This window comes from Carcharodon carcharias, chromosome 7 (genome assembly GCF_017639515.1).
Source record: "Carcharodon carcharias isolate sCarCar2 chromosome 7, sCarCar2.pri, whole genome shotgun sequence".
In the NCBI taxonomy this organism is placed as follows: Eukaryota; Metazoa; Chordata; class Chondrichthyes; order Lamniformes; family Lamnidae; genus Carcharodon; species Carcharodon carcharias.
Window position 1 is genome coordinate 50,142,637 of NC_054473.1, and position 27,815 is coordinate 50,170,451.

General features: G+C 39.2%; 1 protein-coding gene across 3 annotated transcripts in view; it reads right to left on the reverse strand.

Moving 5' to 3' along the window:
- The window catches only part of lrig1 (leucine-rich repeats and immunoglobulin-like domains 1), a 157,934-nt gene that overhangs the window by 53,072 nt on the left and 77,047 nt on the right, over positions 1-27,815 (reverse strand). For 2 of the 3 annotated variants that reach the window (XM_041191563.1, XM_041191561.1), the window contains 4 exons: positions 18,259-18,396; positions 4,911-5,054; positions 2,886-3,029; positions 1,460-1,603 (listed from right to left, as the gene is read on the reverse strand). In XM_041191563.1, coding sequence (XP_041047497.1) covers positions 1,460-1,603; positions 2,886-3,029; positions 4,911-5,054; positions 18,259-18,396 — 570 coding nt within the window. The remainder of the gene's footprint in view (positions 1-1,459; positions 1,604-2,885; positions 3,030-4,910; positions 5,055-18,258; positions 18,397-27,815) is intronic. The other variant, XM_041191562.1, reaches the window with a different exon arrangement.

Sequence of the window (27,815 nt, forward strand, 5' to 3'; positions counted from 1 at the left end):
AGTTATATTTAGCGTAATGTCATGAAACTGCCCTCAACTATGTGGCAAATCTCAAAAAATGCTTTCCATCTCAGCCTAAAAACCACAATTGAGCATCAGTCATCCATCAAAAAGCATTAACCGGAGACAAAAACGTTAATTTACATCAAGCAGTTCAAAGAGTAAAATAGATATTTTAGGTATTAGATTCATTTGAAGAAAAACTACAAACATTAACAGGTTTCCCTTTCAAATTCAAAATTTATCTTATTTGTTACTAGAAGCAACTCAGAAGTTTTTTTTCTAACTAGAATGCAGTTTTATTCTATAAACTGAGGGAAAACGTGAATTATATACATAGTCTGCTCATCAGCTTACAACCCAAAGTTACATTTTGGCTCATTTCTAAAATTTAACTCTTAAACTCAAAGTTTAAAAAATTATAATTTGCAGGTATATTTCTACCAGTGGAAGGTCAAAGCAGGGAAAGCTACCTAAAGATAATCTCGCACCCAATAGCAAATAAAGAAACAGACACCAATCTGGTCACAGTTATAAGTTTTACTCTTATCAAAGTAAAAGAGAAATCACTTCATAGCAACCTGATTTGTATAATAACTGCTGTAACTGTCTTAAATTCAAAACTATGTTAATTACACAATTTCAGTTATTCCATTTATTTCATACAATGAAAATCCAAGCAAAGCTAATTTAACAGGTTTCACTAGAGGCTAAAATATTGAACACATCTTTTCATAATCCTTGCACTCGCAATCAATTATTCTGTAGCCTACTGAATAATATCCCAAAATTTATAAAAGTTTTCCTCTTTATTGTATATCACCCTTGATGTCTTTCACCTCCACCGAGTTGTCCTTCGGGCAAAAGAATGAAATGGTATACTCATGCTTTGCAAATTTCTCTGTACCACTACCCCATAATACAAGAAAACATGTCCTCTGTGGAAAGTGATATACAAAGAACAGGAAGCAGTCAAATCTGCTCTGTGATGAAAACAGACTTCAATGGTCAACTGGAATTCAATTCTGTTTCATCTCTCTAGTGCAAGAAAATCCAGGATCCCAAAGGTGACATTTTACAAATACTTACAATAATTTCAGCCCTTTTAAACTAAATTAGGTAACAAACAGGCAAGTATTAAATGTGCTGAGTAAGAGAAATAAAAATAACATCATTTCACATTTGAATCAGAAACTCTTTGCAACAGAAATAAAAGTACTGAGACTTATGTTTTTATTTGGTATGCATATAATTGAGTCAACTACGTCCAAAAAAGGTTTTCATATTCCTCACAATAGATAACGTTTGCAGCGTTATAGCTTTTGTTACCACAACTTTAAAATGATCTGAAAATAAACAAGAATGATATACTGTGGGTAAATTTCATAAATGCTATTTTGGGGAAAAACATACTGCTGAGATTTCCCCCCAATAAAAACATATACTCGATGGCACTTACAGTTCTGCTAGCTTCTGGCAGAAGCCCCAGGCATCAGGATTTATCCGAGAGATGGTATTGTAGCTCAGGAAAAGCTGCTGTAGGGCGGACAGCCCGTAAAGCCAGCCACTAGTCACTTCATTCAAGATATTACTGTCCAAATGCCTAGAAAATGTAAAGATTCGAGTAATCCTACCTTCATACAAGAAATGGCAACACAAGCATCTTAAAACAAATGAATTTGTTATTTTCTTTCTATTGGAGCACATTGCAACACTGCATTTATTAAAAAAAAGGTCAAATATCTATTATGACATTTGAAGTTGGCATTTATTAAAACTGATTACAATTCAAATTTTCAAACAAAAATTACCACCAGAGATGTGACCAAAAACACTAGGTGGCAAAAGCTATAAAATCATGTAGGAAAACCCACTGCCCATCACCTGCCACACAAAACAGTTCATAATCAGCTGCCCTGGCTGGCTGGAGGTATTCCTCAATAACTGATGAGTGGTTTATTAAAGGGCTTTGATTCCGCAGGGGTGCTTTCAATGTAAAGTAATTAGATTTAAGAAAAAAAATGTATTTATGTTATATATTTTTATGTTATATATAAATATATATATAACTTGTGAATATGAAGATGTTTTGTAGCATTATTTATGTATTGTGCAATGTGTAAACCAGATAAATAAAGATGCACTTCGCTTAATATAAGTGCAAATACCAAATTCAGACAGCGGCCCAGTTTGCACTGCTGCAACCCAGGAAGGAAACTTAATGGAGTTGTCAAATGCAGCTTTTCATACCATTACGACATCGAACCACATGATTTTACAGAGGAAATTCAAAAGTTCATGGCACATTGCAGTGTCCAGATTCACTCCAGCATAAGAAAAAAAATACATACTGGACAAAAGTTGAAAAAGCACATACCCATCAGAGCTACAACCTACAGTACCTCAGATTGAATACCAAATCCAAGAGTAGGTTCAATACCAAGATCAATAGATTCCTACATATTAAAAACATCAGGGAATACAGAGATAATACAGGAAAATTATGTTGAAGTAGATGATGAGCCATGATCTCATTGAATGGCAGAGCAGGCTCGAAGGGCTGAATGGCCTACTCCTGCTCTTATTTCTTATGTTCTTTTGTTCTTATGTTCTATTCATCCATTCATATATAGGTGTGCATAGGGAAAGTGGAAGACAGATAGAGAATGACTACAATAAGGAAAATAAACTTGTAGGGGTACAGGGAACGAGGGTGGATTGGGACTGACTAGATTGCTCTACAGAGAGCCAGCTTGCCGAGTGACTTCCTTCTGTGACACAATGATTCTATAACAGTGCAGCGTCCTGCTACATATTGTATTCCTGCAACATATGGTCTTGTATAGTCTTAATATCTGTGATTCCATGCCCTAAACATGACTTACAAAACTTGCATCCTGGCAAGGCCCCAGAAGGCTCCATCCATGAGTTTGCTGATGTTATTCCTCTGCAGCTTAAGCACTTCCAAGCTGTCTAATCCCTGAAATGTTAGCCCATCAATGAGACGTATTCTGTTTCGGTTCAGCTCCCTGAAACATAAAACACACAAAAGCCCATCCTTAAACCTGCTTCCACTTGCCATTGCTGTCTCTCTTCTGTTGAAAAAAAAACATTCAGCTCCCAAGGTAACTGATCAAAATTTTCAAAATAGTGGCACTATCTTTTCATTACTGACATATGGAGAAAGAGTTCAATATCAAACCTCTCAGACTCAAAAGAACAAATATTCCTTGTTTTCACCTGTGTAATTTATTGCAACGCTCAAATGTCTTGCAACTTGATTCCTAAGATATCATTTTCAAGATACAAAACTCACCAACAAGGAAAGATGCAAATATAATGGTCATACAATGAGACCGTCAAATGTTCAGATTCAGTCCAAAATGCACAAGAGACCCGAGGTTTGTCTTTGCTTTACCGTACACTGCAACTAGGCCACCGTCAGTCCCACTTTCCATCTGGTTGCTACAAATTTCACAAGACTTATAAAGCAGTCAATCAAGGTCACGAAGTGATCTTTATTGACAACACTAATTCCAGAAGTAACAGGTTGAATTGTCTAAAAAAAAAAGCTATTCAGGTCTTGCGTTTTGTGAAGAAAAATGTGATCTCACAAATCAAAATTGATATTATTTACAAACAAATTTCATTTGCAATCCCATTTGTCTTCTCATTGCTAACAGCAAGAGAACATTGCCATGACGATCAATTTAGGACACCTGCCCCAACTGAATTCCGAACAACAGAAAATCCTTAATGTCTTGCTCTAGATTTGTCTAGCTTTGCTTTGGAGAATAGAAGTTAGTTCTGGAGCACTGTTCTGGAGAGATGGAAAGAGAATATAAGTACGGGGGTCAGTGTGAAGATCAGATAGCATCATAATGTGGTCAGATATAATTTCCTACCAAAAGTGGTATTTGGGAGTTGTTATATAGTAAATTAAGCCAATAATTACACCTCATGTTTTTGAGATAGCCTTATATTCAAATACGTAACCCACTTCCTTTGCAAATGAGTAACTACATTAACAATTTTTATTTTAAATGACAATGGACATTAGTACCATATGCCACTCTAATAAACCAATGATTTAAAAAAGGACTAATTCAAAACCACCAGACTAGATGATAAGCCAAACAAGGTGGCAATCAGTTTTAAACGTACTTCACTCAAGTCAGGGATCCACTGATGCAACCAGGAATCAGGCCAAATTAGGATTCAGTAAAGATCTGTCTTTATCAAATGTGTGCAACAAATAAACTGAATAGTAAAACAATTCCATGCATTTGGAAATATATTCCATGTGCAGAGATACCACCCAACTGGAATTACTTTGCCATGCAGCCCAATAGTTGGAGGAAATAAATGAAATTTTTAGGAGTTACCAATAACACTAAGCAGCAACTGTAACTACTGAAGTTCAGATCCAATTTCTGAAATTTCTACAAAATTAACAAAACAAGATATTTGCACTACAGAGGTGCCAACACAACAAGCTGAGCATTAGCATGCACCCAGTCACTAAGCATCCAGTTCCACTTTGCAGTAATGCTGTAGGGAATATCACCAATGTGCTGGAACATAACTGCCAAATTAAATTATGACTTAACACTAAATATATAGAAAAAAAACTCAGACTCTAGAGACTGTAAGCTGTATAGGAAATTGTTAATTAAAAGATTTATTTCATTTATGAAGGAGACCTATATCACTCACTTGCAAGTTCCAGACACTATATATGGAATGCAAATTGAATTTAACCAAATTCTGTACAATATCTTTAGCATACTATTTACTTAGCCAGTGATTTGAAAGAGTGAAAAATTAATCTAAAACTACTTACAATGCAGTAAATATAATAAACCCAGGATATTAAGAATTATGAAAAGATGATCAGGATTTCTACTCACAGATGCAACAAACGTGGTAACTTGAAGATCTTGACAGGCAAATGTGAAATTCGGTTTTTGCTTAGTCGAAGAATTTGTAAGGTACTTGACAAATTATCAAACGTGCCAGGCTCCAAAATGCTTATTCGATTGTTGCCCAGATATCTAAGAATGTAGATTTATAGATTTATAACTGGAATTATTACCAGGTTCAACAGAAACTAAAACATTAAAACATAATGAAAAAAAGCTTCCAATATGAGAACATTAATTTATGATGTATCCAAAGTAACATACTATTCATCATTTATGCAATTTTAACCTTAAAAATCCAAATAAGAGTGAGATTTATGAGTAGTCAAAGCTGCATGCAATACATACAATGTATTCATCAAGCATGTAGCTTAGTAACTTTTTGTTACAACATAAGAACTGGTGAGATATTAACTTCAATGAAAGGGATTTTCAGATTAGATTACCAACATTTATCTCTGGACAATTGCTTTTGTTTTTTACTCATAGAACCGTACGTGTGTGTGGCACAAGAGGGCATTTGACACAGCATAGCAGAAACACAAGAAATAGGAGCAGCAGTAGGCCATTCAGCACCCTCAAGCTCTGTTATTCAGTAAGATCATGACTAGTCTTCCATCTTAGCAGCAACTTCCTGCGCTTTCCTTATATCCCTTGATATCCAAAAACTTGCATGTCTGTCTATCTTGAATATGCCAATAATTTAACACCCACAGCTCTCTGCAGTACAGTATTCAAAAGATTCACAACTCTGAATGAAGACATTTCTCCTGATCTCATTTCTAAATAGCTGATCCCATGTTCTGAGTCTACATCCAATAGTTCTAGGCTTTCAGGCCAGGGGAATCACCCTCCTAGCATTTACTTAATCAAATCCCTTAAGAATTTTGTGCGTTTCAATGGGATCACTTCTCACTCTTCCAAACTCTTGGGAATATAGGCCTAGTCTAGTCAATCTCTCCTCAAAAGGACAATCCCCCTCAAAGAAATCAGTTTAGTGAACCATCATTGCACTCTCTGCAAGAGAAGTATGTCCTTCCTTAGATAGGGATACCAGAACTACACAGTACTCCAGATGTAGCCTCGCTAAGGTCTAATACAATTGCAGCAAAACTTCTTTACTCTTATACGTAATCACTTTGTGATAAAGGTCAACATACCATTTGCTTTCCTAATTGCTTGCCGTGTCTGAATGTTAGATTTGTGAATAAAGACACCCAGATCCCACTAAATTTCAACATTTCCCAGTCTCTCACCATGTAAAAAAAATATTCTGTTTCTATATTTTCCTATCGAAATAGATAACTTCACATTTCTCCACATTATATTCCATCTGCCATGTCCTTGACCAATCATTTAACTTGTTTAAATTCTTTCGTAGCCTCCTCACAGCTTACAGTTCCCACATAACTTTGTAACAGCAGCAAACCTGGATACATTACACTTGATCCTCACATCCAAGTCACTGATATAGACTGTAAAGAGTTGGGGCCATTACTCCTGTGTAGCAGCAATTGCAGTCAGATTTCCGTTCTGCTCCTATTTACTTGCACTGAAATGCAGCCACACCTTTCGACTCAGGTCGGATGAGAAAGGTGCGGTGCAGCAGGTTCCTGAGACCTTTAATTGAGTGCAGAAGAATTGGGGAGGGGGGGGGGGTCATCCCTCCTTTTTTAAGGCACAAGCTGCCATAACACAGGTTTAAAGGTCCAGCCACTTTGAAAAGCCAAGGAGAAATTGTGTAGGATGGGACAGTTAGTGGTAGGGGGTAGTTGCGTGGCCAGTGGGGTAGGGGAATTAGTCACGTGGTGGGGTCTAGTCCCATTGTGATAGGAAGGGGGGGCAGCAAGGAGGGCAGTCAGGGTGATTGGGGCTAGCCGAGAGTTGGGGATGGTAGTTGGAGGGGCGGGGTCATGTGCGAGGTCAGGAGAGGAGCGGGGGCAGTCAGTACTAGGGTTACCCAGGAGTTAGAAGTGGTTCTAGTTCTTTTAAACTTTTCTGATAACTATTCTTCTAAGACAGCCCAAATCATTCCAACACTGCGACTTAAATTGGTGTATTGAATAGCTCCCAGTGTAGGGCAGTTGCCCAATGGAAATTTGAACTTCCCGGGCAATTGCCGTGCAATCTCCTTACACTGGGGTTGGGAGGGGTGGTGGGATTCCTTTAGCGAATCTTTGGGGTACAACGCCCCAGAGATCAGACGTTACGGGCCCTGATGTCCAAGCACTGATCCATGTAGTACCTCACTCGTTACAGCATGCCAACCTAAAAATGACCTGTTCATTCCTGTCTTCTGTCCATTAACCACATCCTTAATCCATGCTAATGTATTTCTCACAATCCCACGTGTAGTAACCCCGTGCAACTTCAAATGCTTGTTGACAAAGCAAATGCACTAAATCCACTGGCTCGCCATTATCCAACCCTAGTTGTTACAACCTCAAAAAATTAACAGCTTTGTCAAACAATTTCCCTTTCATGCATCCGTGTTGACTTTGACCAATAATCAAGTTCTTAATATTTTCCTTCCTACTGACCTCAGGCCAACTGGCCTATAATTCCTCTTCCTCTTTTCTTGAATAGCAGGTTATGTTTGCTGCCTTACAATCCAAGGGGACCATTCTCGAATCTAGAGAATTTTGGAAATTCAATACCAATCCAGCCACCATCTCAATAATCACTTCCTAAAACCCAAGGGTAAGAGATATGTCAGCTTTCAGCCCCATTAATCGCTCCTGCATTATTTCTTCGCTAATAGCTCATGTCTCTAGCTAGTCTATTCTCATTTTTTTTAAGATTCATTCACGGAATGTGGGCTTCACTGGCTGGGCCAACATTTATTGCCCATCCCTAGTTGCCTTGAGAAGGTGGTGGTGAGCTGCCTTCTTGAACCGCTGCAGTCCATGTGGTGCAGGTACACCCACAATGCTATTAGGAAGGGAGTTCCAGGATTTTGACTCAACAAGAGTGAAGGAACGGCGATATATTTCCAAGTCAGGATGGTGAGTGACTTGGAAGGGAACCTCCAGGTGGTGGTGTTCCCATCTATCTGCTGCCCTTGTCCTTCTAGATAGTAGTGGTTAAGGGTTTGGAAGGTACTGTTTAAGGAGCATTGGTGAATTCCTGCAGTGCATCTTGTAGATGGTACACACTGCTGCTACTCTGCGTCGGTGGTGGAGGGAGTGAACGTTTGTGGATGTGGTGCCAATCAAGCAGACTGCTTCATTCTGGACAGTGTTCAGCTTCTTGAGTGCTGTAGAAGATACACTCATTCAGGCAAGTGGGGAGTATTCCATCACATTCTTGACTTGTGCTTTTTAGATGGTGGACAGGCTTTGGGGAGTCAGGAGACAAGTTACTCGTTGTATGATTCCTAGCATCTGACCTGCTCTTGCAGCAACAGTATTTATATGGCTAGTCCAGTTCAGCTTCTGGTCAATGGTAACCTCCAAGATGTTGATAGTGGGGGATTCAGTGATGGTAATGCCATTGTACATCAAGGGGCAATGGTTGGATTCTCTCTTGTTGGAGATGGTCATTGCCTGACACTTATGTGGCATGAATGTTACTTGCCACTTGTCAGCCCGAGCCTGGATATTGTCCTGGTCTTGCTGCATTTGGACATGGACTGTTTCAGTATCTGAGTTGTCGCAAATGGTGATGAGCATTGTGGAATCAGCGAACATCCCCACTTCTGACTTATGATGGAAGAAAGGTCATTGATGAAGCAGCTGAAGATGGTTGGGCCGAGGACACTACCCTGAGGAACTCCTGCAGTGATGTCCTGGAGCTGAGATAATGGACCTCCAAAAACCACAACCATCTTCCTTTGTGCTAGGTATGACTCCAACCAGTGGAGAGTTTTCCCCCCAATTCCCATTGACTTTTGCTCGGGCTCCTTGATGCCACACTCGGTCAAATGCTGCCTTGATGTCAAGGGCAGTCACTCTCACCTCACCTTGGTTCAGCTCTTTTGTCCATGTTTGAACCAAGACTGTAATGAGGTCAGGAGCTGAGTGGCCCTGGCAGAACCCAAACTGGGCATCAGTGAGCAGCTAATTGTTAAGCAAGTGCCACTTGATAGCACTGTTGATGGCCCCTTCCATTAATGCTAATCGAGAGTTAACTGATGGGACAGTAATTGGCTGGGTTGGATTTGTCCTGCTTTTTGTGTACAGAGACATACCTGGGCAATTTTCCACATTGCCAGGTAGATGCCAGTGTTGTAACTGTACTGCAACAGCTTGGCTGGAGGCAAGTTCTGGAGCGCAAGTCTTCAATACTATTGCTGGAATGTTGTCAGGGGCCCATAGCCTTTGCAGTATCCAGTGCCTTCAGCCATTTCTTTGATATCACATGGAGTGAATTGAATTGGCTGAAGGCTGGCATCTGTGATGCTTGGGACCTCCGGAGGAGGCAGAGATGGATCATCTACTCAGTACTTCTGGCAGAAAATTGTTGCAAATACTTCAGCCTTAACTTTTGCACTGCTGTGCTGAGCTCCTCCATCATTGAGGGTGGGGATATTTGTGCAGCCATTTATTCCAGTGAGTTGTTTAATTGTCCGCCACTATTCATGACTGCATGTGGCAGTACTTCAGAGCTTAGGTCTGACCTCTTGGTTGTGGGATTGCTTAGCTCTGTCTTTCGCTTGTTGCTTATGCTGTTTGGCATACAAGTAGTCCTTTTTGTAGCTTCACCAGGTTGGCACCTCATTTTTAGGTATGCCTGGTGCTGCTCTTGGCATGCCCGCCTGCATTCTTCATTGAACCAGGGTTGATCCCATGGCTTGATGGTAATGGTGGAGTGGGTGATATTATTGGTCTTTTTCCGAATTTTAAAATCTTCCCAAATCTTAGACATACTATTTTTGGCAACATTATAAGCCTCTTCCTTTAATACTATCTCTCTAGCCACATTTGGGCGACTGGGACTTTTTTTGCCATGAACGATGAACTTTAAAAAGATGATTACATTTTTAAAAGTCCCTTTAACTTAATGTAAAATAAAGGATTCTGGAAAGGAATGCATAATTAGAATTCCTGGTAAATACCTCAATTTGGAGAAGTGTCCATGCTTCAGTTTGACATGGGGATGGGAGAGAAACTCAAATAAAAAAGATGTCGGGTGGTAGTTTTTGGCATCTTCTCGTAATATTGCACAAAACAAGGAAAAGCTGCTGTTGAGATACAGGAAGAAAGGCTGCTGCTGTGAAAAAGCAGAGGGGAACTGTTGTGTTAAAGGCCAAGCAGAATGCTTTTATGGGTTCAGCTTCTGTTCAAAAGAAAGGGAACAGAACAGATGGGGCTCTTGAAGATTTAAGTAACAGGGAGCGGTCAAGGTGTGCCATGCTGATAATAAATTGGATCCTGAAAACTTGGGGCTGAATGAACAATTGTGAAAAGACAATGGAAGTTTTGACCTGTAATGGTGGGGAGAGGAGAATGTCCACTACAGAGCTTGGAATGACTTTAAGACTATTCCTTACAATTTGTCAGAAGCCGGCATAAAGTAAAAGAGTTTTGTAAGACATATTACATTGTGTTAATTACTTAATGTAAAACTTACCTTTTCCTTTAGTTTGATATATCACTTGCCTGTTAAGTTAAGGTGTGATCTATGTTGATTTTAGTTTCTTTGTTATAGGGAAAGTCTTAAAGTGGAATCTTGACCATTGATTATTTCTGTTGGTTGTTTGGGAGATTCACCACTTTTTAAAAGTTATCAGTCTCCATGGGGATCATAACAGTATTCCTTAAAGGAACATATTATTATTGAAATTATGAAATATTTCTTTAAATGTTTGCCATTACCTATCTACTGTCGCATCTTTTTGTATAGTTTCCCAACCTACCATAATCATACCTACAGAGTTCGTTTTCAGATTTAAGACACTAGTTTCCTATTTAGCTCACTCTCAAATTCAATACAAAATTATATTATGGTCACTCTCCCCCAAAAGTTCCTTCACTACAAGGTTAAATTAACCTCATCTCATTGCAAAAAACCAGGTCCAAAAAAGCCTGTTCCCCAATTGGCTAGTTGACATACTGACTTAGAAAGCCAACTTAAATGCATTCCTTGAACTTGTCCCCTACACTATTACTGCAAATTTAGTTTGCCCAGTCTATAGGATTTAAGTCCCCAATGATTATTACATTATTTCTTTCTACATGCTCATTTCCTGATTTATACTCTGCCTGACGTTACAACTACTGCCAGAGAGCCAATAAACTCTCCCACTATTGTTTTCTGTCCCTTTTGTTTTCAGCTTCATCCAAACTGATTCTACATCTTGATTTTACATGCTAAGATCCTCTCTCCCTTCCTGTCTTTATCCCATTCCTTATCATAAGGCCAACCAATCCTCCTATTCCATTTTTCCCATCTCTTCTAAATATCAAATATCCTGGAATATTTAATTCCTAACCTTAGTCACTATGCAACCACTCGGTCATGACTACTAGATCAAATCCATTAATTTCTATCTGTGCTATTAATTCATTTATTTTGTTGCAAATGCTTCATGCAAGTACCATGCTTTAGCTTTTTTTTTCTATTTTTCCCTGGTTTCACCCTAGTCAGTAATGCCCCATTATCTTTTGCCAATCTGTTCAACTCTGCTGATTTTTACTTAAATCATGACTCTTTGGCCTCGACAATTCTTATTGCTTTTGAATTCAGCTTTCCTGAATCCTTTCATGCCTCCCCCTCACCCTTCATTAGTAAAACATTAACCACCACCCCAGTTATTTGATTCATCAGGGCACTGGTCCTATCCTATGGCCCCTCTAATTTTTGTTGTGTGCAACTTATTCATTTAAGCGTGAGGGCCTTTTAAATTATTTTACATGGCAACTTCAAAGTCGCAGCCTGGTCCCCAACCAGTTTAAATGGAACCCATCCAATGGGCTAGCTCCCATTTCCCCAGTGCTGGTGCCCCACAAATCGAAATTCCTGCCTCCCAAACCACTCTTTCCATCATGCGTTTAATGTTCTAATCAGTTTCTATGCCAATTTGCATATGGCACAGTGAACAATCCAGAGATTATGATGTGCTGGTTCTTTACTAGAAAGAGAAATTTGGAACTGCCACATGATACGATATCCTTGTATTTTCCCCTTCAAATATTCATCAACACTGAATCTGAAATACTTTAAAACTAATTCCAATTCAGAATAGCTTCATTAACCCTACTATGCTAAATCAAACATCATTTAACACCAAATTGTTGGCCATTCCCTGATTATATCCAGTGTGAACTGCTCTCCCTTTTTTGATAATTTTCAAAACACATCTTTTATTCTTCTTCCTGATTTGGACGATCCATTTGAAAATTGGAAGCATCGCTCTATTTTTTACAAAAAAGGGTTTTAATCAGGTTCTTAATTAGATGGAAGAGAACTCTTTGTCTAGTGAACATTACTAGTCAATGTCACTTTGATATCCCACTCCAGCAAATTAGAATTGTGCTCTTTTGACCAGTAGCCCAATTTCTCACACTAAGCATTACAACCCTCAGAACTGAGGATTCATTGGATACTAAGTGCGTTGCTAACATCCAAATATCAAGCCTCACTTGACAAATAGGGGGATTTGGAGAATGAAGTCTATCGCCTTCACCTGGATATTACAGCAAACACCTTTGATTTTAGAGGAAATGGTGAAAAGTTGAAAACTTTTAGTATTAAGCCCAACTCCAACCACCCACCCCCTCTTCTGGGAGGTGATTTTAATAGAAGCAGATCAGGTGATCAATGCAATCTCAAGCAATAGTTAGTCACTGGAAACCTCCATTTTATTATTAACTACACTTCCCAGGGTGCTGGAAATCTGGCAGGTATAAGGGAAGACAGGCCAGATCCATAAGATACCCACAAATACAGCAGTGCTTGTGGGCCAGAATGAACAGAAGTGATTCCTCAAAACCTAACAGGCTTCTTCACACAACCCACATCACATATGCCCATTTCACCCAGCCCGCTACAATCTATTCCTCATTCCTCTCCACAGCCTTGTGTCTTAGATTTTTCAGCTCGACAGGTAACCAGCCTGTCAACTGTTGCAGGCTGGCTGTCAGACAGGGAACCTGCAGGAAAAAATTTAGAAAACATTCTGCTATCAGCATTATGCCTGCAAAATCCTTACTTCTGGGTTTCCCAGCCAGCATTTCTACCACTCAACACGCCTGCCCTCTCTATGATCTCAAGTAAATATTAACACGTTATTACAGGATGTAAATGCCACTAGACTATTGTCTTGCCTCCTGAAGCAAAATCTTATTCTTCTTCCAGAAGGTTAGAGTAATATCTTTGCCCCAAAATCACAAGTGAACCATGTTTTATTCCCACTGCATTCTGCACTCATAAGGTATTAAGCAGAAAGATTAGTGTGGTCAATGGAGCCCCAACCAGAATTGCCTAACATCAAGAGAGAACAAAAGTTATTAGAATTTGAAATTTTTTTTTTTTGCTAATATCCTGAAGCAAAGAAATTTTAAACTGAAATGCATTCAGAAAAGTATTTAGTTTTTCGTGGGCTTAGGGAAGAAAATATAGCAAAGCATACAGAACTGAAGAATTTGAAGCAAAAAACAAAAATTGCTGGAAAAACTCAGCAGGTCTGACAGCATCTGTGGAGAGAAAGACAGTTAACGTTTCGAGTCCATATGACTCTTCTTCAGAGCTAAAGAGCCTATTTCTATTATTATTTAAGTTTATTCCATTCATTGTTTTATCCCCATCTTTTAGCCTAATTCGAACCCTTCCCCCCACCCCAACTAGGGCCATCTGTCACTTGCTCATCCTGCTTTCTTCTCTTAATGTCACAATTAGCACCTCCTTTAGCCGGTATCACCACCATCCAACACCTCTTTAACCTTTTGTTCATGACATTTTTCGCAATCTCTCCTTTGCCTCCACCTATCGCTGGCCTTCTATCCAACTTCACCTGTCGCACCCCCTTTAAACAGTAATTATTTCACCACATTTTTAATTCTTTACTCCTGAAGGAGAGAGTCACACAGACTCGAAACATTAACTCTATCTTTCGCTCCACAGATGCTGTCAGTCCTGCTGAGTTTTTCCAGCAATTTTTGTTTCAGATTTCCAGCATCTGCTGTATTTTGCTTTTATCTAAAGAATCTGATGAACTGGTTTGATAGCTTTCTAACACTAGATTTTAAAAAAGAAAGGTAGCCTTTCAAACAATCAACCTTTGCTTGTAAACATATTAAACAAACTTATTATGTCCCTTGCAATCAAAGGAGGCCTCATCCCAAGCTAATGCGGTCTGCAAAAGCCAAGGGCCTAACTTCATAAAAGCAAAAAAACTGCGGATGCTAGAAATCCGAAACAAAAATACCTGGAAAAACTCAGCAGGTCTGACAGCATCTGTGAAGAGGAATACAGTTAATGATTCGAGTCCAAATGACTCTTCATCAGAACTGAACTTGGTCTAACTTCATATTTTGTTGCCTTATTTGGAAAATGCAACCTTGTATTTGAGCGGCTTTGAAGAACTCAGCAAGGCAATGTAATTCAAGTTTCCCTCTTGTTTGCACAGGAAACAAAACTTAAGAGTATGTTTATAAATTAGGAATTTTGGTAAGCAATGAAAAAAAGGTGCTTTTTTTCTACTTACAAAGATCTCTTTACGCCACCCACAAGAGTAACAAAAGCAGAAATTCTAACTCAAACTGCTTAAAAATAACAAAAGCATCAACTGCTCTCGGGGAATTTTACAATAGAGCAATTGCTTTATCACTTTTTTAAAAAGTTACAAAGCAAGATAGTGCAGATGCTTCAAATCTGAAACATAAACAGATCATACTGAAAACAGTGAATAAAGAAGCTTCTGTGGAAAGGGAAAAGGTAAAAACAAAAAACTGCAGATGCTGGAAATCCAAAACAAAAACAGAATTACCTGGCAAAACTCAGCAGGTCTGGCAGCATCGGCGGCGAAGAAAAGAGTTGACGTTTCGAATCCTCACGACCCTTCAACAGTTCTGTTGAAGGGTCATGAGGACTCGAAACGTCAACTCTTTCCTTCTCTGCCAAGGGAAAAGGTAAACCTTCCTCTCTCCACAGATGCTCTGACCTGCTGTTTCCAGCATTGTTTTTTAAAAAAAACTTAATAACATTTGACTTTACAACCACATGATCATACCAATTACTTTTTTAAAACAATTTATTTTAAGCTGGAACACATGAAAAAAGATCAAAATTGTGCACCACTGATGGCACGTTGGACAGAGGTTGCATTTTTCCACATTATACAGGAATGATGGTTAGAAGCACATAAAACTGATGATGCTATCCTGGTGCATTTCTTTGATTGGCATACACTTAAAGAGCAGCTGCAGAAGGCTCACATATATGTCACTACTCAATTTTACATGATTACTGTAGGTGAAAGACCAAAAGAGGGCATAGTATGAAGGGTAACACCTCAGCAATTTCTCTCTTCTATAAGACCCAGTGGATAACCCCATTCATGGTGTGGTACTCAACCTCGCATGTTATGAAGGACCATGATCTATGCCATTTACTGATTTCAGCTGAGGCAGTGATTTGTTTTTGTCCCTGCACTAAGAAAAAACAGTGGTCCTGGTTGCAATGCAGTGGCCTTTTCAAGAAAACAAGATGTGTAAGTCAAATGAGGAAGCCAAAATGTTGACAACATTCTCCATCCACTCCTAGCTCATTTCTTTTCTCAGCTCTAACTTGACAACCTTTCATAATTTTCTCACCATTTTCCCTGACCTTCACCAGTTCATATTCTCCATAAGCCATCCCCTGTTCCCTTAACACCTTCCCAACTCAACTCCTAATTACTCAATTGTCTTTTTTCATCCAAATACTCCATACATAATTAACTATTCCTTTTGTTCGGATTGTGTTTCATGTCTCCCCCTCCCCCCTCTTCAAAATAGCATAATCATCCCATTTCTTAAAAAATTCTACTCAAATCAGTCCAGGCTCTCTAATTACTGATCCATCTCATATTCTCTCTAAGATTCTGGAACATATCACGCAATGTTCCATCTAATTTCCCTTGGCCGCACAATGTCTGTTTGACCCCTGCATGTCTGCATTCCCAATGTCTACGCTGCTGCAACTTAGAGAACTTTGGAATCATGGTCATCAACCCCCAACACTTGCTATTTAAATCTTTTCAATCTACAACACGAAGGTCCCCCTGGTCAAAAGCAGCAACATAGTCCATGTTACTGTAACACAAATGCATTATCCTCTATGGCTTCTGACTCCATAAACTACACCATCTTCTCCAATGCTCTTTTTAAAAAAATGGTCTACATCCACAGAATGGACTTCACCTAGTTCCATCCCCAACTACATCTCCTGCAACAGCTGCCCTTCCAACGTACATCTTCCTTATCATCCCCATTTACATGCGACTCTTCAAATGTTACATGTAAGCGTGTGTCTGACTTTATATGCACCTCTACCTAGTAAACTTTACCATATAAGCTAGGCTACTTCAGAGTCAACCACCTAGCAGACATGAGTAACATGTAGGCTAGAATCAGTAGGGGTGCCTAGTTCCTTCCCTGAATTACATTAGTGAACAATTAGGGTATGTATGACAAGATGGCAGTTTACATAGCCAATAATACCAGGTGACAGCTAATAAATTACCAGATTTATTGAATTCTATTTCAAATTTTGCCTGATGGAATTTGAATTCTTGACTTCCCAGTTGTTAACTCAGTCTCAGTAAATACACCACTATGCACTATAATTGTCACTTGTACTGTCCAACTGATTTGTGGCTTGATATCAACAATCAGCCATAAATTTCTTCACCTCAACAGTGGAAACCCCAAACTGTTTCCATTGATTTCCTGCCTGTAACTCAATCTCAGTTCTAGTTCTCACCATAAATAGAGATATATGAGCTAAGCACAACTCATCTTCATTTTAGAACCTTCGAACAGCTTTAAGTTGGGGGCCAAAGAATCAACTATTTTACAGAAGCCAGAAAATTTCCACATTCAAATTACGTATGCCTACTTATCCCAATAAATATTTTTCCAAAGAAAAGCAGAATCACAACGTTTACTTCTACAGATCTGAACAGTTTTTAAATGGCGTCTTTATAATCCAGGATTGCTTCCCAAAACAATTCTTGCAACACCAGGTGCCATTTTCTCACTGTTTCTTGCCCCATTCTCCAGTTTTTGCCACACATTTCCTCTCTTTGGACTTTTTACGTTATACCCTTTTTAATCCCTGCTAATCCCTATCCCATGATCATTATTCTCCCTCACATTTCTTTCCCACCACTATCAATATTTCATGTCCCACCTGCTGCAACTTGGGCACCCTCCAATGTACCTACCACGAGCTGCTCCATTCTCATTACCCAGGATATATTCTGTACCTCAAACCTCAGAAGCCAACTTCACCAATGTCCACCACATTCTTATTTCCACACCACAGTGCCTCCAGAATCCCCTCAGATTACTCATTATCCAAGTTCTTCCAATCCATGACTTTGTCACAGATAAATCAACTGACAGTGCAAGCCTGTCTGAACTTTATTTTACAATGATTCCTTATCCCCCACCCCACATTCCACCATCCCCTTTAGATCACACCCTTTCCCTTTGTTCATCTGGGACAGAATCCTTGCTCCTGCGCTTTTAAATTTCTGTACTCCAAAGTCTCCCCCATGTCTCTTGTAATAATCTCATTTCTACACAGATCTTATCCTCAGCAACTTCAACCTACATCTAATACATCATTTACAGTCTTGACACTTTAAATAACAGAGATGCTGACAAGCACTTGTGTTTGTGCTTGGCCCCAAATGAAGTAGTTCAAAGATATTCCTGCAGCTTGAAATAGGAAAAAAAGTGTTCAAAACAAAATTTTTAAAAAGACACACTTTTAAGATGCATGTTTTACCCAAGGATACTTCAGCAGCAGTGTTATAAGTAGCACAAGTGTTTCTGGCAAATGGGACCTCAATGTTCACCATTAAGGCTCACAAATAATAAAGGTCACTTAGTCAAAAGGATTGACAAAGAAAGCTGCCAAGAAAAGAAACGTTGTTGGCCAGGGGGAAAGAGAGCAGAAGCAGCTTTACAATATATATTCAACTCAAATTTCCTCACTAATCCAATGGCAGACTGGAAAGGGGGGGGGGGGGGGGAAGACATTGAAAAAGGACAAAAGAAAACAAATTAATGGCACTAATGCCTTTGTGATTCAAAAAACAAAGACTCTTTGCACTTGCCGTCACCCTCCCCCACCCCCCCCCCAATTGTCGCTCATTATTCTAACAGTCATAGAACATAGTACTCACAGGTCTTTAATTTTGAGTTGGCGTGGAAAGCAATTGTTTCGGATTTCAGTTATTTCATTATACGTTAGGTCCAGTGTTTCTAGGGACTCATAAAACCTCAAATGATTTGCCTCAATACTGCGGATCTTGTTGTGGTGCCTGTTAAAAATTTTAAAAAGTCACATATGAAATAAAACTTCAGGAAAATGGGAACAGTCTATCTTCTTCACAACAAGACGTGCTGAAACTTGCATTTTGCAAACTAGCATCACAAGTCAATTAATCTTTCTGTGCAAAGATACAAGTTATATCTTTAGTCAATCAATACATTTGTTAAATGTAGATATACCAACAATGCTTCTCATTATTTTGATGAGGCCAATTAAACAGTATTTTTTTTAATTCAGTTACAGAATGTGCGCTTCACTAGCTATGTCAGCATTTATTACCCATCCTTAATTGCCCTTGAGAAGGTGGTGGTGGTGAGCTGCCTTCTTGAATCCCTGCCGTCTCTGTGGTGTATGTAGGTATACCCACTGTGCTATTAGGGAAGGAGTTCTAGCATTTTGACCCAGCGACAGTGAAGGAACAGTGATATAGTTCCAAGTCAGGATGGTGAGTGACTTGGAGGGGAACTTGCAGGTGGTGGTGTTCCCATGCATCTACTGCCCTTGCCCTTCTAGATGGTAGTGATCATGGGTTTGGAAGGTGCAACCTAAGGAGCCTTGGTGAGTTTCTGCAGTGCATTTTGTAGATGGTGTACACTGCTGCCACTGTTCATCAGTGATTAGAGGGAGTGAATGTTTGTGGAAGGGGTGCCAATCAAGTGGGCTGCTGTGCCCTGGATGGTTTCAAGCTTGAATGTTGTTGGAGCTGCATTTATCCAGGCAAGTTAAGAATATTCCACCACACTCCTGACTTGTGCTTTGTAGATGGTGGACAGGCTTTGGGGAGTCAGGAGATGGTTTACTCACCACAGGATTCTTAGCCTCTGACCGGCTTTTGTAGTCACAGTAGACCAGTTCAGTTTCTGGTCAATGGAAACTCCCAGGATGTTGATGGTGGGGGATTCAGTGATGGCAATGTCATTGAATGTCAAGGGGTGATGGTTAGTTTCTCTCTTGTTGGAGAGGGTCATTGCCTGGCACTTATGTGGCACAAATGTTACTTGCCACTTTTCAGACCAAGCCTGGATATAGTCCAGGTCTTGCTGCATTTGGACATGGACTGCTTCAGCATCCGAGTAGCTGCGAATGGTGTTGAACATTGTGCAATCATCAGCGAACAACCCCGCTTCTGACCTTGTGATGGAAGGTCATTGATGAAGCAGCCAAAGATGGTTGGGCTTAGGACACTATCCGGAGAAACTCCTGCAGTGATGTCCTGGAACTGAGATGATTGACCTCCAACAACCACAACCATCTATTTTCCTTTGTACTAGGTATGACTCCAACCAGCGGAGTGTTTTCCCCAATTCCTATTGGCTCCAGTTTTGCTATGGATCTTTGATGCCACACTCAGTCAGATGCTGCCTTGATGTCAAGGGCAGTCACACTCAGCCCACCTTGGGAGTTCAGTTCTTTTGTCCATGTTTGAACCAAGGCTGTAAAGTTAGGAACTGGATAAACTAATTGCCATGTACCATTACTATATATCAAATTCAGGACAAAACAGCATGGAAATCAGATGCACGTGTCTGGGACAAAACCTATTCGGATCTTATAGCCTCATTTGAAGTATATCAGTGCAAACACACAAATCATATTTTGGAACATTCCATAATAAACACATGAATTGGCCACTGATGCTGATGAATTGCAAATATTCCATCATGGAATGCCTTGCCCAAATAGCTGAATGGAAGTGCTATTATACAAGAATGAAATCAAGGTTCGAAACAAAATCCAACAGATGGAAAATGTTGCCAGTTTTTTTATAACTTAGAGAGCACATTTTCATTTTAACCTTCTAATCATCATACAAAGGATGTATTTTGGTCATCAAAAAGATATTTGTCTCAATTCTGAAAGGATATTTATCTCAGTTCAATCCTTTAGATAAGCTATTCGCAACAATTTAAACAAAATATATAACACCCACAAACATTTGTTTGTTACTATTATCATGAAGTAATCTGTAAAGTTATAGTTGCTTGCACACTTCATTACAGTTACAAGGAGACAAGTTCAGTTTACACTTCAGATGCACATTACTCAGGGACATAATTCTATATAAAATTCTGGCTTATTGCAATCATTTGGGGAAAAACCCACTTTCACACCCTACTCTGCCACCACATACTCAATGAACTTTTATTGTTGAAAGGATGACAAAGTGCAATAGTTAGGGTGATGTTTTGGTGGTTGCCAGGTGGTTTGTGTCATTTCAGCTGTTAGTTTTCCACATAGCAGCTGTGTTTTCAAGTCAGTGTAGTATTTCATGCCAACACCAAACATCCCTCAACGATGCCCCATGCCAGTTTTAAATGTTTTTTTTAAGAAAAGAGCAAATACGTACCAATTCAGAGTTGCCAAATGCTTGCATTCTTGTTTTTTAGAGAATGATTTCCATTACCCATGAAGGATTTTCAGAAGACATGAGAGCTTCAGAATTAGATGAGAAAACAGAGGCTGAACAAATGAATACATTACTGTACTCAGTAGGTCTGATCGCCGATGACATTATTGCGAGTCAAGGAATAAATGAATCTTCAGATAAATTTGAAGAGGTTCAGAAATCCTTCAAAGCATACTTTAATTTAAAGTAGTAGTAAAATTTTAGAGCACAAAGTTCGACAAGCAAGTCCAACAGCTTGGAGAACCCATCGGCTCTTTCGTAAATGAATTACACAGATTGACTGAAGGCTGTGGCTATAGTGACCTTAATTTAGAGCTTATACAATGTTGTATAGTCCAACTGGTAGATGATGGTCTTTTGGACATACTATAGGCAAAAGAAGATCCAACTCTTGAAAAGGCAATCCAAATAGGCAGTCTGAAATTCACTGACACCGGTCCATTTTACAAGGCGAAGTTAAGTCATGGAGCAACCCCAGCTGTCTAGCTCAAAACAACAAAAGGTTAGGAAGACTCCAGACCAAGACCGACAATACTCAACCAGACCCAAATGATGGAGGGAGACCATATCAGTGCTGTAGAGCCAAAAGACCTCACAGGCAAGAGCAATGTCCTGCAATCTCTGCACAGTGTTTCAACTGCAACAGCCTGGGACACTTTGGAAAGCTGAGCAAGTCTAAGTCAGAGGCATGTGGAGGATCCAAAAACAATCCACAACATTGAGGTACCATACCAGGAAGAAGTCCAACTATGCTTCTTGGGTGAGACCAAGGATCCTGGCTCTCCTTTTGGAATGCTGACATCTCTGTAAATGGTCATCTCACCAATTGCAAGTTAGACACAGGAGCCAGTGTTATGGTCCTTTTAAATAAAGGAACCATGGCTGAAAGACCTCTGACTATGAACGACAGACATTATGGCCCTGGGGAATCCGGCTTCCAATTATAGGCATGGTCTCAAAACCACTCTGGCATGGTGACAAGCAAATATTCAAAATTTTGTACATTGTTTGAAACCAATCCTTTTTTCTCTTAAACAAGAGAAAAGTGTTGCCTGTGTTGCCCTTAACCTTCTCAAAATGGCAGAAGACGTCGAAATAACCTCTGTCGTCAACTACATGGGACTACAAGTTTGCAAGAGGTCCACTAGTGGAGAGACTCACGACTGGGACTTCAGCTCTGAATTGTCTTCACTCTTTGCAGAGCCATTTTGTCCAATTCCCTTGCAGAATCTCCTCTTTGGTCAGACTAGCCAAACCTACAGATAAATAACACCATAACTAAAACAGAAAACACACAAGAATGACCAGCAACAGAACGATGAGACCCAACCTCAGGCTCAGTGGTTGATGTCACACAGCCCAGGAACACCATGGCAATGAGACTACAACTTGCAGCAGAAGCACACAACAGCAAGACAATGCTGAAGCAGGAGAGCAGCAACCATCAACTAACCAGAGCACACCTCGGTGAGGCACAAGGGTGCACAAAAGAACAGGGTGTGGCGATGAAAACCAAACAGCAGGATTAGCTCATGGATGAGGAACATTCAACTCTTAGAAAAATCATGGCGGACTCCACAGAAAAAGAAAAAAACCAATGTTCATACAATGAAGGAACGGAGTGAATACTCCCTCTGGGTGGAATGGGATAAGCCCATGGTGTCTGAGCAAAGCAAATGGGCTGTTGATAAGGTAAAGTTGAACTCCCAAAAATGCAAAACACAAATCAGATGGAGACAACCAAATGCTGGAAACACACAGTACTAGGATTTCAACTCCAAGCCAACAATGCTTGCCCAAAGCAATTATGCCTACCACTCCTTCAAGCATGACCTGAATGAGATCTGGAGAAGCTGTCAAGCTTCCAGTCTATCTGAATGTATAAAATCACAGGATTGGGTGGAAGGGGTAGTACAAAGATTGTACTGTAAATATGTTGGCTAAAGATTTGGAGGCGTAATATAAGGGTGTTCAGCATAGCATGGGTTAATGCAGGACTCGAGAACAGCACCACCCACGTATGATGTAGAGACACATGACAGTAGACCACTGTAGAGAGACTGGAGTTGTCAGCAAGAAGTTAACTCCTAGTTTGGGCTATACTTTTTACATGAGTGTATAGTTATGTGTTACCAAGAAACACTATTGTTCAACCTTACAAGCCTCAACCTCTTCATGAGGTCTACTGAACAAATCCTTACAAGAGGAAGTACTTTTAAGTGTAGCCACAGTTGTAATTTATGAAATGTGACAGCCAATGGTGCACAGCAAGCTACTTCAAACTTGGAGGATAAATACTGGCTAGGTCACTGGTGAGATTCCCGTTTACCTTTGAAATAGTGCCATGGAAATTGTTACACCCACCTAAGAGAACACACTACCTCCAACATCTGATTCAAAAGACTGAATCTCAGATAATGCAGAGCTCCCTCAGTCCTGGAGTGTCAGTCTAGATTTCTGTGCTCAAATCTCTTGGCATAGAATCTAAGCCACAAATTTCTAACCCAGAGGCAACCCAGTGCTACCACTGAACCATGGTTGACACTCTGAAAATGAATAGTGATATATTTGAAAAAGACTTTGCTGCGCATATCACTATAGTTGTTTCTGCTTTCAGCTGGCTGCACTCCGCAACCCCCATTTAGCTCCAGCATGTGCTGGTGCGGACAGAATCAATACGCAGTTGCGAGAGAACTTAAATTTGCGACATTGCAGTGAAAGTAGAACTGACAAAGTACATCTGGCAAAAGACCAGTTCACACATGCCCAGGGTCACATTGCTTTTAAACCATAATGACTCAGCTTGAATAGTTTCTGTTTCAGATAAAACTGAGTCAAATTTCCTACCTCTTTTTTCCCCCAAATGCAGAATAAGCAATCCCTTACCATTTACAAGGACCAGTAGTCGATCAGTAGCTGCACTCATCAGAATATGAATTTGCAGACATAAATATGGTATGCAAGTAATAAATTGCACAATAAACTGCCAAGGATACTGGCCAGGATATCTAGAGAACTTCCTATGCCTTTTAATAACTCCAAGAGATCCTATACACATGCTGAAAACAATAAGGCTTTGGCTTAATTTCTCATCAAAAAATATGACAGAAGATGTAGATAAGGCAAGCATTTCATCACTGCACTGAAGAATCAGCCTAGATTATGCGCTCAAGTCTATGGTCCCCACAACCTTCTGAGTCTGGCAAGAGTGCAATTTAGCTAAAGTGGAACTTTGTTGTATCTGAACTACTTGAAGCTGCCAACACTAAAGTCCATTAACATTATTAACTGGACCTTACAAAAAAAATGGTTTCACTTCCCCAAAAAGTTACCAAAAATGATCATACTCTCTTGTTTAAGTAATTTCATAAATAATTTCTATACCTCATTTTAAGGTGAAAGCTATAAAGATGATAGATTAAGTTACTTAAATTACAGTGGACCCTTTAAAACAGCATACTTTTGTAGCTTAAGTCATGGCATGTTCATGTCCACTGCGCACACCTTGCAAATACCATGTGTCACATACATGAGGTCAGTGAGTTTCAGCTTTCACAAAAAACAAATTGAATTGCAGAATGTGATCCCAAAATGCTAATAAAAATCCTTACACCCCAATGTAATAAAAAATAATTAAAGTTTTTCCATCATTTTAGAGCAATAGCCTTGGTCACTGGCCTTTAGCTTAAGGGCTACTTCAGCTGTATGTTTTTTTTTTGTTGCCAGCTTGTGTCAGCTTCAGAGTTTTGTAGGTTTGCATATATAACTGTAATGGCTGAGGATATCTTTCCTCAAGCTTAAAAACCAACTTGGTCTTCGAACTTGGTTGCTAATTTTAAAAAAGCCTAGTTTTTTAGCCTCACTATGCTTATGTAGCAGCCAACTTGCTATTCCTTCTCACACCTGAACAAAGAAATGGAAAATGTTGCAACTGGAGGGCTAAATTAACTAAAACATTGGAAACCTAGGACCAAGAGGATGCCATTCTGCTCATAATTTTGTTAGCCATGGCAATGTCACATTTTTAAAATACCAATCCCTTGCCTTTTCTTCATCCTTCCTTATTCTCAGTCATTTCAACTGATATATTCCAGATGCTCATAGCCTTGTGTGATGAACCTTCATAAACAGCATAACTCATCCACCTGGCCTCTGGTTACACCTTCCTGACACTATATTTCCACATAACTAACCCACTCCAGATTTGAGACCTAATAAATTTCCCAATAGCCAACATGAGAATGGAGTCCTAAAACATGAGCAAAGGAGTCTGCTGCTTTGTAAAATAGAACTGATAATGGCCCAGAAATACATACACAAGATTCTTTCCCTATTCAGTGAATTATCAACTGGGTACAGGCACAGAGCCAGGGGGTTTTAAAAAAAGAAAGCCCCTGTGATGGTTTAATAGGCAGGAAGACGGAGGAAGGAGAAAGACAGCCGAGCAGTTTTAGCATGGGTAATAAATAGAAAGAAATCTTACAGGCCGGAAGAATGAATGAATTTTTGGCTCTGTTGTTAAAGATACAGCATGCAGACATTGTCACAATGAAGTAATGCCTTAACTGTAGCACTCTATTAAAACAGTAATAACAAGTGAAGAGGGCACTCAGTAGAGGGCATATCTCTGCCACGCTGTGTTAACTCAACATTACTACAATATGTAGCTCTTCCTTGAGGCTTTTCCTTACCTGGTTGATGTTCTGTAACTACAAAACTAAAAAAAAAAATTTTTTTTAAGAGCTTCCAATTCGTTGAGGCAGCTTCAGGCCAATCTACAACCAATGACCTGCTCCGAAAGCTCTGCTCACATTTTGACAGTGGTGACAATTTACATCATAGCAACTGAGACAACCTACAACATTCCACATAAAATAACTCTCAACATGCTAAAAAAAAGCAAATTTGCCACATCTCCTAATGTTAACGGATCCTTTAAAAAAATTACAGAATCTGGATCTGCATCTTTGCCAAAATCTAATCAGTTTTTCCTTGGACCATACCCTGTGTACCAAGTTTTGTTGAAATCCATCTATTAGTCTTGGGATATACTGTTTACAAACAGACCAACAAACAGGGGCAAAAGCATTACTTCCACCTACCTTCAGTGGCAGAGATAAAATGTGCAACCACATTAAAATTTAAAACTGTGGAACACCAAGCAATTGTTTTTTTTCCTTTATCAAAAGGTAGTTCTTTCATATGGCCATGAGTTTAAATAGCCTTTATTAAAGAAGACTTCAATAAGATCCATAATACATTTTAGTGAAAGCCAAGAATTCTGCCAGAAGATGATTACTGAGGAACGGAGATCTGACAAACAAATTTGAAGCCTGCAAACAAAATTAACATTGAAACAGGAAGCTTTCAAATTTACTGTCTTGTGCAAATTGATAGTATAAGTTTATTCCATATGATTTGACCCTAAAATGTTGGCTTTGAAGTTGCAAATGTGATCTGATTCCACTCTACCCAAGATTGCAGCCCAGCATTCATTTATTTTGATCGTCAAGCACACTTCAGTTATGGTTAGCAACTCTTGCAAACTACTTCATAATCAGAAGATAATAGATTCGTTACACAAACTGTTCATCCAGTTGAGTATCCTATTACTTTCATTATTCTTCATTTTAAAATTCTCCATCCAAAAGAAAAAAAATCTTCACCTCCCTGGAAACAAAATTAATAACAAAAGCAAGAGGAAACAACACTGAATAAGTATCTATCCAGCTAATTAATTATCAGATGCTCATTTCTAATATTTTCTTCTTCTCAAAGATTTTTTACCTCTAATGGAAACATCCTAAAACAGTCTCGGATTAGATCCCTCAATCTTGCAATCAATGTATAATTAAGCTTTTATTTTTTGAACACTGCAGAGATGAAATTTAGAACCACATTTGAAAAAGGAAATGTGTGCATCTACAAACCAAAAAAAAACACCAAAGGAAAATACTATATATGATTTTGGCTTTTTTCTCTTTTCCGCTATCAAAAATAATACAGGCAGAACATTTGTGATTTTTCTCTCCACAGATGCTACCCAACCTGATTTTTTTTTCCCCCCAGCATTTTGTTTTTATTTCATGTTTCCAGCATACACAGTTTGGTTTTGGCATATCAAGCTACTTGAATAACTATCTTGAATTGATTAGCAACACGGCATTCTTTAATGATGTCCGTTAGTGGGTTGCAAGGCCGTCATACAAAGAGAAGTATTCCGTTTGCCATATGATTCACCTTTACAAGTTGAAACTATTAATGGCTGTTCAACCTAAAAGGTTTAAGGTAAAACAGTCAGATTATAATAATTAGAATACAAGTGTATACACTTCATTATGTTCATGAAAGTACTTACCTTTTTTAAAGTCTAGGTTTGCAAGTTTAAAAACAATTACCTTCATCCCATAAACAAGGATGTCTGCAAGTAGTAAAAATGCAACTCTCCCAATTTAAAATTAGTACAGAAACGTCTGTATAACTTACGCTGACATCTTTAACTAATACCTGCTTGCTAACGTGTATATTGGACCTCAATTTTGATGTACGTTAAATGGAGGTAAACTGACCTGTTAGTAAGATTACAAGAAGCAAAACGCTCTCAGTTGGATAGTGAACATCTCAAAATATGGAGTTTCAGGTTAATACAGATCTGCAATTCTGTTTTAATATCCAATTTCATAACTGCTTGTCAAAATGAGTGAGGCAATGTTCCAGAGTGAGTGGTTCTGCAATTTTTTCTCCCTCCATCAGTGAACACCTGGCTTTCATTCTGCATCACCTTTTCCCTTTCTCTGCCCAGATGCCATGTACATTTTATACTATGATAGATTTATATTTGCTAATCTCTTTTAAGCAACTACACCAATTAAATTTGATATATTTCCTTGACTCTCAAGATTTTGGTTTGCACTTCAAAACAGTTGAAAAAGATACATGCAAAGAATATATCACATCACTGAAGGCCATGTGAAATACAGTCTAGCTGGAGGAAGCCAATA